The 12562-nt window shown below is 37.3% G+C and overlaps 1 protein-coding gene across 3 annotated transcripts in view; it reads right to left on the bottom strand.

Annotated features, from left to right (window-relative positions):
* The window catches only part of SPIRE1 (spire type actin nucleation factor 1), a 133047-nt gene that overhangs the window by 29901 nt on the left and 90584 nt on the right, over nt 1-12562 (bottom strand). For all 3 annotated transcript variants that reach the window (XM_065667953.1, XM_065667955.1, XM_065667954.1), the window contains exons 5-8: nt 10105-10188; nt 8855-9019; nt 2180-2266; nt 1678-1807 (exon numbers count right to left, since the gene is read on the bottom strand). In XM_065667953.1, coding sequence (XP_065524025.1) covers nt 1678-1807; nt 2180-2266; nt 8855-9019; nt 10105-10188 — 466 coding nt within the window. The remainder of the gene's footprint in view (nt 1-1677; nt 1808-2179; nt 2267-8854; nt 9020-10104; nt 10189-12562) is intronic.

The raw sequence follows: 12562 nt of genomic DNA, 5'->3' as shown, positions 1-12562 counted from the left end.
AATGTCACTAGCATTACTCCATTCATAGTTCTGCACAAACATATTTTATTCTAAGAGGAACTTTGGATATAACAATGACTTCAATGTGAGAAAAAACCAAAACCTCATGTTTCAACATAAGAAAAATTATCTTCAAGGCCTTTGCTCTTTTTTCTTCTTCATGCCGGCGGCAAACGAACACTTGGGAAATAAAACTTGCATGCATCCCTTTTACACCTTCATATGGCATTTAATCCAAACAATTCACTGGACGTAAGGAGAATTACCACTGTTGCAAAATTGAAGAATTGAATTCTTTAACAAAAAGTTAAGAACTGGTGAAGACAGTTATCCCTCACTGGAGGCCATGCCCTGAAATCAGCCCAGGAAGTCCTAACCTGTAATACTCAAAAATTTAACATTGGTTTTAGAAACTGTCTACTAAAAGGGTTGGATCTTCTTTATATCATTCAGACATTGTAAAAATCTACTGGATCAAATTTGCTGCCCTTGAGAGGACATGATAATTCCCAGATGAAAACATTTAAAATACTCGAACTGAATGTTACAAAGAAAATCAAGGAATTGTTCCTCATTTTTACAAGCTTCCTACATTTGGAAAAACATCTAGACCTATTAGGAATATTAACTGATACAGCAAGCATAAACTGAATACAAACAAACAATATTCAAAACATCGTGCTTTTAAAAACGCTCCCAAGCATTCACCAAACTCTACTTAGTGCTTCAAAAAACAATGCAACAAAGCAAGACTGAGGAAATTGTTTTTCTGCGGAGACAATGGGCTGTCAGAAATCACTTGAATCTGGACCAGCACCTTTAAGCACACATGGCAAGCACAAATATTTTGCAAAAAGCAGCACCAGGGAGTATATGTGAGTTATTTCATGCTTTTCAGACATAAAACTCCACTTCCACTCTTCAAAAATCCAGCTAGCTCACTTTTTCTGATACAGACTGTCCTCTAAGACACCTAAGTCACAAAATAAGACTGCATTTGTCATGCTTTTGTCATCAGAACTATTGAACTAACATTGGTAATCTCTGGAAAGCATAGTATTTGTATAATTTCATAGTGGGTTCTTGAATATACATTACAGAAATGAAATGCTTTGCAGCACAAGTCTGAATTACTCACCCACTGAAATATACAAACCCATGTTCCATAACTTAGAAAATTAAGCAAAGATTTGGATTCAGAATGAAAGCAATAGATTCAGCAAACAAAATAAAAGCAGATTTTGAATTAAAATAAGGAAATTGATGATGCTAACAACAGGAAACAAAGAGAATAGGATTAATTAAAAACAAACATGAAACATCACTTGCAGATATGTAAGGAACATTACACAGGGGAGAAGCAATACCCATTCCATTCTGAGCAAATATAACACTAACTGTCGTGTGCAACAAGCAGTACAATGCCATTAAATTTGTTTAATACGTATATTTAAAACTTGAAGGGAATCAAGCTGAACCATGCAGTATCTTATTTTTAAATATAATTTAGCACAAAGATTGCATAGCCCTAGCAAAGCCTGTAGGTTCTTTCTTTCTCTGAAGGGATGAGAACAAGTTTATATTCTGTGACACCTGCACAGACATCACTAATATCGCTGCTTCTTATGTGTGAAGTTCTCTGCGGATGCTGCAGGTAAAAACCAGCAGTGTGCTTACCCAGCCTGCTACGCCTTATCTCATCAGGTGAGACTGGACGCAACTTCCTCTCTGCCTTGATTTCCTCCAGTATCCTTTCATGAAGGCTGCGTGGCCGCGGTGGGGTTGGTTTCAGTTTTCTTGCTGAGGCCTCAGGATATAAAAATAATTATATTTACATAAAACAGTGCTTCCTTGAAAGTAGATGTCACACTTCTTTGGAGAAAAAAAGTGTGGAATGTTGCGATAGTATTTTACATGCACTCAGTAAAATATGTAAAACTCATACATTTTTCCTCAATTCATCATTATTTCCCAGAAATAAAGGGCTGGTAATAACAGCTATTAATTGGTAGGTGCAAGATATTACACACTGTTCTTTGAAGAGAACATGTTCTATATACAGAAGACAGTATTTCTGAAAGCCTTTGTCAGAAAAAGTAATATTTGACATACTCCCTGACACAAACATGCTTTAAAAAGCCATGGTTTTGTTAGGAATGAAGTTCATAGGATTACATACAGGATTTAATGGAGGTCGCGATCGGATGAAATCCAGGATTATTTCATGGGCACTCTTTTTTAATCGAGGTGGAATGTCACCATTGACCTGGAAAGGAAAAAGTGCAATATGTATTTCCATATTTTGCATTAATATTCATGCAGATGATAAGATCAATTGAAAACTCACAACAACCCTGACAGAGCTTGCAGTGTTCTGACACCTGCACCAGACATAAAACCCCAGCAGTCCTAAGCAGAGCAACACTCCATATGCAAAGCACAAGCAAGCTAAAACATAGCTAGCAGCTTTTCAGCTTTGCAGACAGCTGCAGAATAACCACAACTGCCGCAGCTTTAATCAGCAATACTTAGGATTTTGAAATTATGAACTCAAATGCTAAGGCTGCAGTTATGTCTATGGCAGAATGCAGATGAAAACTGTGTCTTGCTCAGAGGAAAAGTTGCCAAAACCATTTTTAAGAACAACTATCTGAACTGTTAAACAGTCTCTAATACTCTGGGTTCAGCCTTTGCCTTTGTGAAAACAAGGATGCTCTTTAAGGCCCCAGTATTCTTGATCTCGTTACCATCTCCCAAGCACTGATGTGAAAACAAAGCCAGATCTCACACAATCACTAATAATTTGCTTGTAGCAATGGATAAAAAACCTGTTCCCCTTGGGTTTGTGACTTTACCACCTGTCTCTGCAGCTATGGCCATGAAGAGGTGCTTTTGTGTAAAGCCCCCAGAAGGAGAGGGAAGCTGTGATTTCACAGCTACCTCGACACCTGCACTTTAAAGATTACTCACGTATAAAACTAAATTTGTTAATATGTCCACAAAATAAACCACTAGGATGCCACAGCAGGCCACTGAAAGCATAGGAGACACTTTTCCTCACTGTAAACCATATATTTCTGTAGAAGAGGGGCTAGGGGAGTTTTGTTTTCTTGTTCTGTTGGTTTTCTCCAAAGAGATAGACATTTCTTTCTCTTATACCTCCTTTAGACACAAGACATCACAGGACAAAATCAGCAATTCACTATACGTGCAGGACGTAAACGAATGCAGCGGAATTTTTTCTATCACATGAAGAATTTATAAATTGTAAATGCATGGATTTCCTTAAAAAAATAAATCCATCTGTTATGTTCAGTTTTCATACAGCGAAGTGCCCAAGCACACTGTCAGGGATGAGACAGCATCCTATGCCATACATCCTTCTAGCACCTTCTATTACCACACAGTAGCTGGCTATCAGCCCTGTCTTCCAATTTGACAGGAATTCCCATGACACTGTATTTCTTAGACCAAGTCTCCCCTAATTTCCCCTAATATACATATATATATATATATATATATATATATATTCTTTTGAAAAAGAAATTCACCATTTGGCTCATTTTTCTTTGGGAGACTATTCATACAAGCTCTGTAGCCAGCAAATATATGTAAAGACACAGCTCTGGGTTGTCAAATGACATGCACTTTTGGTAACCAGAAGGAATGCTGCGTCAGAAAAATGCTCATAAGGTCACCTCAATATGATCCGTAACTGAACTTCACTAATGCCATGCAGCTTCCATGTAAGCTCTGCTCACTTCAGACATGCTCTGTTTCCACGCTGAAAAATTCCTCCCTTCCCCGTTAAGGAAGTGGATGTGGAGTCCCATGTGGGGGAACTCTGCTTTCCCAGGAACTCTTTCTGGAGGATCCTAACCTACACATGCTCCAAATTCTATTTGTTCCCACCCCCACAGCTTCCTTAGCGTGAATTTCACGTAGCTTGCAAGAGATTATCAAGCTGCTAAACTCTGCAACATGCATCACCTTCCTAAAAATAGTGCCGAAAAATTAAAATTGAAAAGGTTTATCCTGAATGTTGATTTGACATTTTATGATGAGGAGAATATTACTTTAAGTGGTGTGATTGATTTCTTCCGTTTAAAGACTGAGCAATATTTTGAAGCCAGCATGCTTTGCAGGATTGCTAATGAAATGAGAAGTCTCTCTTCCCCGAGTCACTGTTCATCAGATGTCAAAGTTGATAGCTGAAGTTGAGAGTTATTACCATCAGCCATTTTGTAAACTGATAATCTGCATTCCAGCCTTGGGGAAATAACCCTCTGCATGACAACTGGAAATAAATAATACATGGCTCTGAGCCCTTCACCTTAGGGCACTCTATGCCCTGACTTCATGCCACCAGGGTATAACTGGTATCAGTATGCCCCATTTGACAGGAACAGGAGAAATATAAGATTTTCTTAAGTGATTTTCCACAGGATACTCAGGGAGCTCGTGGCAAAAGCAAGTGGATGTTTCATAGCCAGAAGTCAAGAGCAGGAGCACCAGTGGCAGAACCTGGTGCTCCAGTGTAAGAACCTTCTTACATTCAGCACCCAAACAAGATACTGATATGAAAGACACAAGGGGAAGCTTTTATCCTCTGTATTCACACTAGTTCTATTTATCTACTCAAACTAACTCTCTTTCTAATGAGCAATTTCAAAGGCATCTTTTATTTTAATTGAAATTAACAGCTCTTGATTAAAATCTAAATCAGAGATACACTGCACAGATGCAGCCATGATACATGCAGGGGAAAAAACAACCAACTTTTTTTCTTTTTTGGTCACATTCCAGATTGACACCAACTGCAAACCAGTATTTAAATAAATACCTCAAACCACTGTAAATGCATTAAAACTGGCAGCGTGGGGGAGCATAACCAATGATTATAAAATGATTAATAACGATTATAAAAATCAACCAGAAATTTAGAGACCTAAACAGCCATTTAAACATGCTACATCATTTCCAGAACAGCTTATGGTAAAGTTCTGTTGTGAAATAAAGTATTACAAGGAGATACATATTTGCCACCTTTCATTATGCAGACAGTACAGTGCTCTTGTTAACATAGTCGTTACACAGAGCATATATGACACCACAGAGCAAGCTCAAATAGCAATGTCCAAGAATGAAGTGCTCTGGTACTTCATAAGCCACTGTATTCACACAGCTGCTCCTGCACATCTAATGTAGGTACAAGTTTATGATCCCACCTGATAACCATAGTACTTACACAGAGTCACTCCTTTGAATACCCCTAAAGCATGATTAGGAACTGTAAAGCTCACTGCTCTACTGAGGATGACTCCTGAGCTTCTACAGAAACATATGGCAGAGGCAGAAAATGAAAAAGGAGAGTTCCCTGCTTAAGGCAGCTAAATACCACTCAGTAAAACGAAGTCAGACCTGTGCATAAGGGAATGACAGGCTCTTTAATGCCCAGCTGGACAAACAGGTCAAAGTCTTTTCCTCACGTTCTCTACGTCCAGCTTGAAACATCTCAAATCTCACTTATGAAAATACTGTCCATGCACAGCTGTTATTGTATTTCATGTAAGTACTGTAAGACGCTAGGTACTGTAAATAAGTGACTTTTGGTTAAAAATGCCCAAACATCCATGCCAGTGGGCTCTCAGATTAGACATTCAAATTACCAGATAGTTTTGATAATAATAGCATCAACCTGTATGCCTAAATTCCCCTTTTGCAACATGGCCAAGCTAATACCACTGCACCACAGGCATTTGTGAAGGCCTCAAACATGAAGATGAGCACCATTACCTATGAAGAATGTAACTGTTATGCAGCATAATGCTGAGTTTGGATACTACATAAAAGATACCTTACAGCCATGCACTGAATAAGTAACATGAGAGTTATCAGTTACTGTTCAATAAACCCAACTCAAGAACTCCAGTGAATGGTGCACAAGTTGGAGTAGGGGAGGTGGGCAGGAAAGGGAGCCAATTGTGAATCAATGTGGAATTCAAAGCTGTGGCTTAACATATATGCATAATAAAGAAAAAATAACCCTGTAAGAGTAATTTAATTCTAAAATTTGCCCATTTCTAAGTGTTGATTATGCCAATGTTCACAATTTTTAACTTTTTGGGAGTGAGTGCTCCATAGGGGAAAAACACTATTAAAATCCCTGTAGGCTGTCATTTAAAGATTATAAAATGCCAAAATGAAAGTTATCTTGTTCCCACAACCATCATGGAAACAAGATTCCTGCATCAGGATAGACAGATGACAAATTTGAAATTACTTGCGTATGTACTGAAATAGAAATGCCAATGTCACTGAAACTAAGAAAACCAGTCATTTACAAAAAGCCCAGAATCTGACATTTGCACTAGGACAGAAAGCAGGTGAGGACAGGTCCAGTTATTATCACCTGTTAACACCTCTGACAGTCTGAAACACCAAAACAGTTCCTAAATAATCCACCTAATAGGAACATTTGTTCCTTTCCTAGTTTCTACTCAAGAGTACCGAGATTAAACACAGCATTTTACCAATAAAAAGGACAGTAAAGACTTCATGCTGCATCCTATTTATGTAAAAAATTTACTTAACCCATTATTGTTAGAAGCATATGCATTTTCACAAGCTACTGAGTCTAAAATACTTCCTATAAATTTAAAGCAAATATAGTTTTTAATAAGAATTTAGCTAAAATCCATTTTGACTGATAGAAAGAAACATCATCCATCTTTCCCAGGCTGCCTTCAAATTCTGATTTAGAATTATTTGTCCTTTTCTCCTCTTCAGAAGAACCACAACAGTTTTCTCTGATAGGAGTACCTATAACTATTCTATGATTCTATAATCAGCCTTGATCCATGACAGTCAGCTAAAAGATGCTGTATTTATGTGATCTAGCTGAACTTGTAATTCTGTGTGAATCCTTCAGGCTCCACATGTCATACGGACTGTTATTATTGTGCATGCTTTGCACACTCTTCAAGCAGACCCTGCAGCAGAATCCACATTACTGAATTTAGGATTTCTAATGAGAAAGAAGTTCTTTTTCTAACTTGGTGTTGCTAGCAAGTTGTGAGATGAAGTCAGCAATTGCATCACAGGCAGCCCTACAGATTTTGTACCTGCAGCTGATTGTAATTCCAATTCATGTTTATGTCCAGGGGTCACTTTGGACAATCTACCTAGTAGACAAGATAGCAGGGCAAAAATAGATTCTTGCAGGGATTTTGTGTACAGCAAGAGTCTGGATGAGCAGAGGAGCAGCTGTGCCTCCAAGACCTACCATATAATGAAGAAAATCTCTTCTGAAGAGGCAGGAGCTTGCTCAGCAGAAGATGAATTAAAGTCTAGTCTGACAAAGGCAAAATTAGATGACCCAGGGGTTCCCATTCAAATAAAACTACTATCCTGACTGCATACAGTAATCAAAGTCCTGAGGGGACTGTTCCTTTTTTGCAGTGGGTAGACGGATCACTTAGCACAGTTCTGTGAATTGTTGGCAGAAAGACATAAAGTGATTACCTGAGTATGTATTTTACCCTATTGATTTAACATTTAAGCAACATCTGCTGCAGAAAATAAATACAATCTGATAGTCTAAATCCAGATCTTGATTAGGAAAGTTCTTTCAGCTCATACATAAAAGCCATTTACATTTGTAACAGAACTCATTTACTTGCTCCCCATGCAGTTACTCCAAATTTCCCTCCTTTATTCTTTTTCCTAATGATCTCTGAGAGAACAAACTACATGCTTTCTGTCTCTCTCATCTCCCATCCCCACCCCCATATCTGAATTCTTCTGGTGGATTCACAGCTTTCTCACTAACAAAGGTTGCGTGAGGTTTTGTCAGGAAAGCAAATACATTTGAGACAATACTTTCACTGTAGCTAAATAACCACAAAGATAAGTAAGTGCAAGGTATAAATACTGACATTGACCAAATACATGCCTCTGACAAGGGGGTTTAAAATGTCCTACTAGGGATAGGGAGCCCTTTGGATCAGTTCCTAGCTTATAAAGAAGAACATCTTCATGTTGAACACAGTATGAACCAAAAGGAAAGAAAGAACAGGGGAACACCAGTAAATATCAAATGGATTCTGATAAAAAGAGTGCCTCAAGTCAATCTTACTTGCACATTTATGAGTATCTTGGAGGAGGATACATCAATGCTCTCCAGCTTGCTTTGGCACATTGTCTTAACTTGAAAGCAGCAATAGGATATGCTGAAAATAATTAAGCTCTATTTCTACAAATGGAAGATTTGTATTTTTTTACACAGACCATTCCTTTAAAATTCATAACAGATCATGGTAACATATGTTTTCAAATGCTGTAATGTAAGTAGTAGGTAATACAAGTTTTCAACCACTGTAGGTTTTTCTTTCCCACCACAGTATCACTTATGAACAACACGGTAGCAGTTTACATTCTGAAATGAAAAAATTACGTTGTAACTCAAGATGAATGTTCTCCCCAACAAAAAAAGCCTAAACAACCTCTCAATGGAAAGTATGACAGGACTTTTATATGACTCCTAAGGTTATCCTAAACGCAACACAAGTCATTTGTTCAAGCATACGATATGTTTGTCTGTCTTCCAGAATTTTAAATGCCTGCCATATGGAAAACAAAATGCACAACATTTGCTGGTTCCATGTTTTTCCCCCTCAATTCACTACATAAATTTAAGATGCCATATAAAAACCATGAACACTTGGTAACATACATGAAATGAACACCTACATGAAATCATCAATTCAGGTTCTGAGAAAAAAAGAGAAGAAAAGAATAACAAAGGAAAAAAACATTTTAGATTTGACAAATTCTAGTGATAATCTTGACTTACCATGACCTTCCTTAAGGTATAACGTTTGGATCTAATATCATCCATCAGCATTTCATAGGGTGTGAGCTGATATTCTATTGGAAGTGGGTTGTACTGACGCTCTTGAACTTTCTTAAGTTTAACACCATTCCGTAAATCTCGCATCACTTGTACCCAAAAACGAGCCTGAAGAGAAAAGAGGGAGACATTTTATTTGATATCTTACACTTAGATACCATCCTAGATTAAACCAAGGTTGTCATTTACGCTTCGGACACCACCAAACAGATAGAGCTGTACTATTTTATTTTTAACACTTCAAACAAAACCTATTTTATTTTACAGAAGCCTATTTTTAACCCTCATGAATGTAACAAAACTTTGTTGCAACTCAGCAGGACTGCAAGTGAACATCACCTCAAGTGAGGTTCATCTCTAAGATAATACAGAAAAAGGATTTGAAATTCTCATACTATACTATTTCTATTACCATTTCAAGTATACTGCAAGGACACCAGCAAAGGTTCTAGACCTGCAGCTAATACTATGTCAGTTAAAACAGTGACTGAATCCAAAACTTTGTCTCCCTTAGGCCAGAACTTTCTTGCAAAATTTCCCAGCAGTTTTTCTTCTATAGAAAGAAAGATTCCAAATCCTGAGGTCTACCAATGACCTCTCAGTACTCAACTTCCTTTTGCACTGCCTGTAAGACCACCACACACTAACACCTCCCTCTCTCTTTCTGGGCAGTGAGAATGGCTGGAGAGGATTAAAAACTGGATAGACCGAGAGATTGAAGTCAAGTATTTTTGAGGACTTCATAATACGCCTCTGTGAACTGGCAAGAATAGGAACTAGAAAATAAAACAAGCTACTTTCTGTTGAGTATTTCTATGTAACGTGTTTCTTTCATCACTGGAGAAATTCAGCTGGTGGCTCTGCCTACTGCCTGGCTGCCCCTCTGAAGGGCAGTCAGCATGATACCTGTCTAAATGTCCAGTCCAGTCTTTTTAAATTGCAAAAGCTTCTCCATGAAAACAGTCTAAAGAAAAAATGCAATGCCTTGATACTGGTATTGTTTCAACTGTCTGCTAAGGAATGTTGAGACTTCACTGGGTTCTAACTTCTCATGAGTTATTTTTAATTCATAAGCTAAAAAAAAAAAGCCCAGACACTGATTTTAATATAAACCAAACAAATTTAAGTAAGCATTACAAAGAAATATAAACAACTAGTAATGATGCTGAATCACTATTCAATTTTTGTCTTACCCAGTCAGCATTTTTTAAGTCATCAAGATCAGTGCTGGATTCATCACTTGCCTCTTTGTCCATTTCTTGAATCTTCTTCAGATTCTGCCAATGAAAAGAAAATGAGTCAATAAATGAATGGTGGCATTACTCTCAAGTAAAACTGAAGCTTAGTTTTTGACATCTGTTATGTTGTTTGGGTACTCTACCAATTGTTTCTTGAGTTGCACAGTAATGCTGTAAAGGTAACGTGAAATACTATTTTAATGTATTTCTCTTAATTGAAATGTGGACCTGAAATGGTAGGAAATGAAGAAATAATAAAAAAAAAAATTAACATTTTGAATATGAAAGAACTTCAGATAATAGCCAGAGTTTTAAAAACATTGCACAGAAATTTTAATATTCCTAAAATGGGGCTATGCACAGAAAAAAACCCAACCACCTAGTAAGTCTGTTAACCTACAACACAGAAACATTACTGACCTGGTAAGTATTCCATTCCTACCAAAATTACTATTATTTGTTGAATTCAAGACAGTTCATTTTTGTAGAAGAAAAAAAGAAGAAATTCTCACAGTTAGTTGTGGAGAGAAATAAACTATGAGAAACACTTTAAACTGATTAGCAACAGACGTGCATACACATTGAAATTAAGTAGTCTGTATAACACGGTTATAACTTCTTAAATCTGGGTAACAAAATCATGCAAGGAACAGAAACAGATCTTTCAAAGGCTAAAACTGCTGCATACCATGGAAATATGGAAAAGCATGAAAAGGCTGTCATACCAACAAGAATACGAAAATTACCAAAAGTTACAGTAGACCAAAGAACAGGCAAGCCTGCAAATACATAAATACAAGTGAAAGATTTAAAAGGCTTTTTTAAAAAGGATTCCTTTTAAAATACTTTATAGAAATTATGTTATAAATAACTACACTCAAAAGTGCTGGTTTTGGGTTTAGGTCTGTATTTAAATGTTTTGGAACCAGCAGTACAAACAAATTCTCAGTACTTTATTCCATTTTTACAGAATTTTCCAAGAAATCTTTAAAAACATTTAATTTGATCTGTTTTCCAAGTACTCACTAATGTATTCAAAATAGATAATCACATCTCTGCAACTACATGTTTATTTTATGAGACTAAAGCAACAGATCAGAGGTCTGACAGATATATTTATTTATCAAAAAGCTTTTTCTCACTTGTAAGCACTAGAGCTCTTAATGGAACTGAACAATCACAGTTTCAATTTAGCTTTTGGGCTTCCCATAAAACCTAAAAATAAGCGGATTTTGTAATTTTCTTCGCCCTGAAAGTAGTTCCAAAACTGCCAACATTTCAGTGGAAGAAATGGAAGTACTGGAACTTTGCTTAACTTGCACATTTAACAGAGTACATGTATCTTGCAGAGATAGCACATGTGAGTCAGCCACCACAGGGGTTTTGGAAAGAGAGCAGACGGGTCATTTGTTGTCTTACTTAAGTAACATACTTTCATATCGAAGAAAAATACTACCATTGCCCTATGAAAATAAAACACATAATTTACAGGAAGACTCTAGAAAAAACACAAATCACCTACACTCCAGAAGCAAATGTATCATGGGGCAATGTGGGAATGCTGGCATGACTTGCAGTATCACCACAGGATACCCAACTGGGAAAGAATGTCTGCATGGAAACTTGCTTTAGTCCTGTCGCTGTGGTCAGCAGAAAGTCTGACACAGGCAATCACCCTTTTCCAAGGAGGGGAAAAAAAAAAAAAATGGGAAGAATGAGTAACAAACCCCTTGCCTACACGTATTTTACCATCCAGATTTTTGTCTTTTGTGTACCATACAGCTGCAGTAATCATTGCAAATAGAGTATCTGTGAACTGTAAACTACTTGTTTACTTGCAAACTGCTAGCATTTATTGATAAACTGCAAAATATTAACTCATTCTGGTACTTTCTCCTTGTCCTTTTTGTAATCAAAAAGCTAACTTCAGAAAATGAACTCACAGCTGCCAGATTTGTCCCTCCTTTCCATACTGGAAGGTACACATTAATTTTTTAAACACTCACATGTTCCAGCTGCTTAATCTATACTTCGACTGTTCAAGTAGATTTGTGGCAATTACCCATGTCGGGGACCATGTTCCCTACCATACAGTTTACTGGGCTCATTTATGCCCAAAGGCTAATGCCTTTGAGTGACATAAATATTCCATGAAGCTAAAAAGATTACAATATGTTTTTCCTAACAGCAGAAAACAAGAAGGGGTGGGGGGCACCCTGAGCAGCTGAAAGATCCTCCAAATAAAGTAACCATCTAATTAACTGCTTTGGAACATAGCTAGAGGGAGAGTTCCTACCCAAGAAAGCGCAGGTGTAAGTGATGCTGGCTACCACGCACTGGAGAGTTGCGAAAGCAAAACATGCCAGCCAAGAGATAAGTCCCTCAAAGTATAGTTTTATGGTACAAAGGAGCT

This window comes from Lathamus discolor, chromosome 2, assembly GCF_037157495.1.
Source record: "Lathamus discolor isolate bLatDis1 chromosome 2, bLatDis1.hap1, whole genome shotgun sequence".
Classification (NCBI taxonomy): Eukaryota; Metazoa; Chordata; class Aves; order Psittaciformes; family Psittacidae; genus Lathamus; species Lathamus discolor.
The sequence above is the reverse complement of the archived record's forward strand: the minus strand, read 5'-3'. Positions and strand labels throughout refer to the sequence as shown.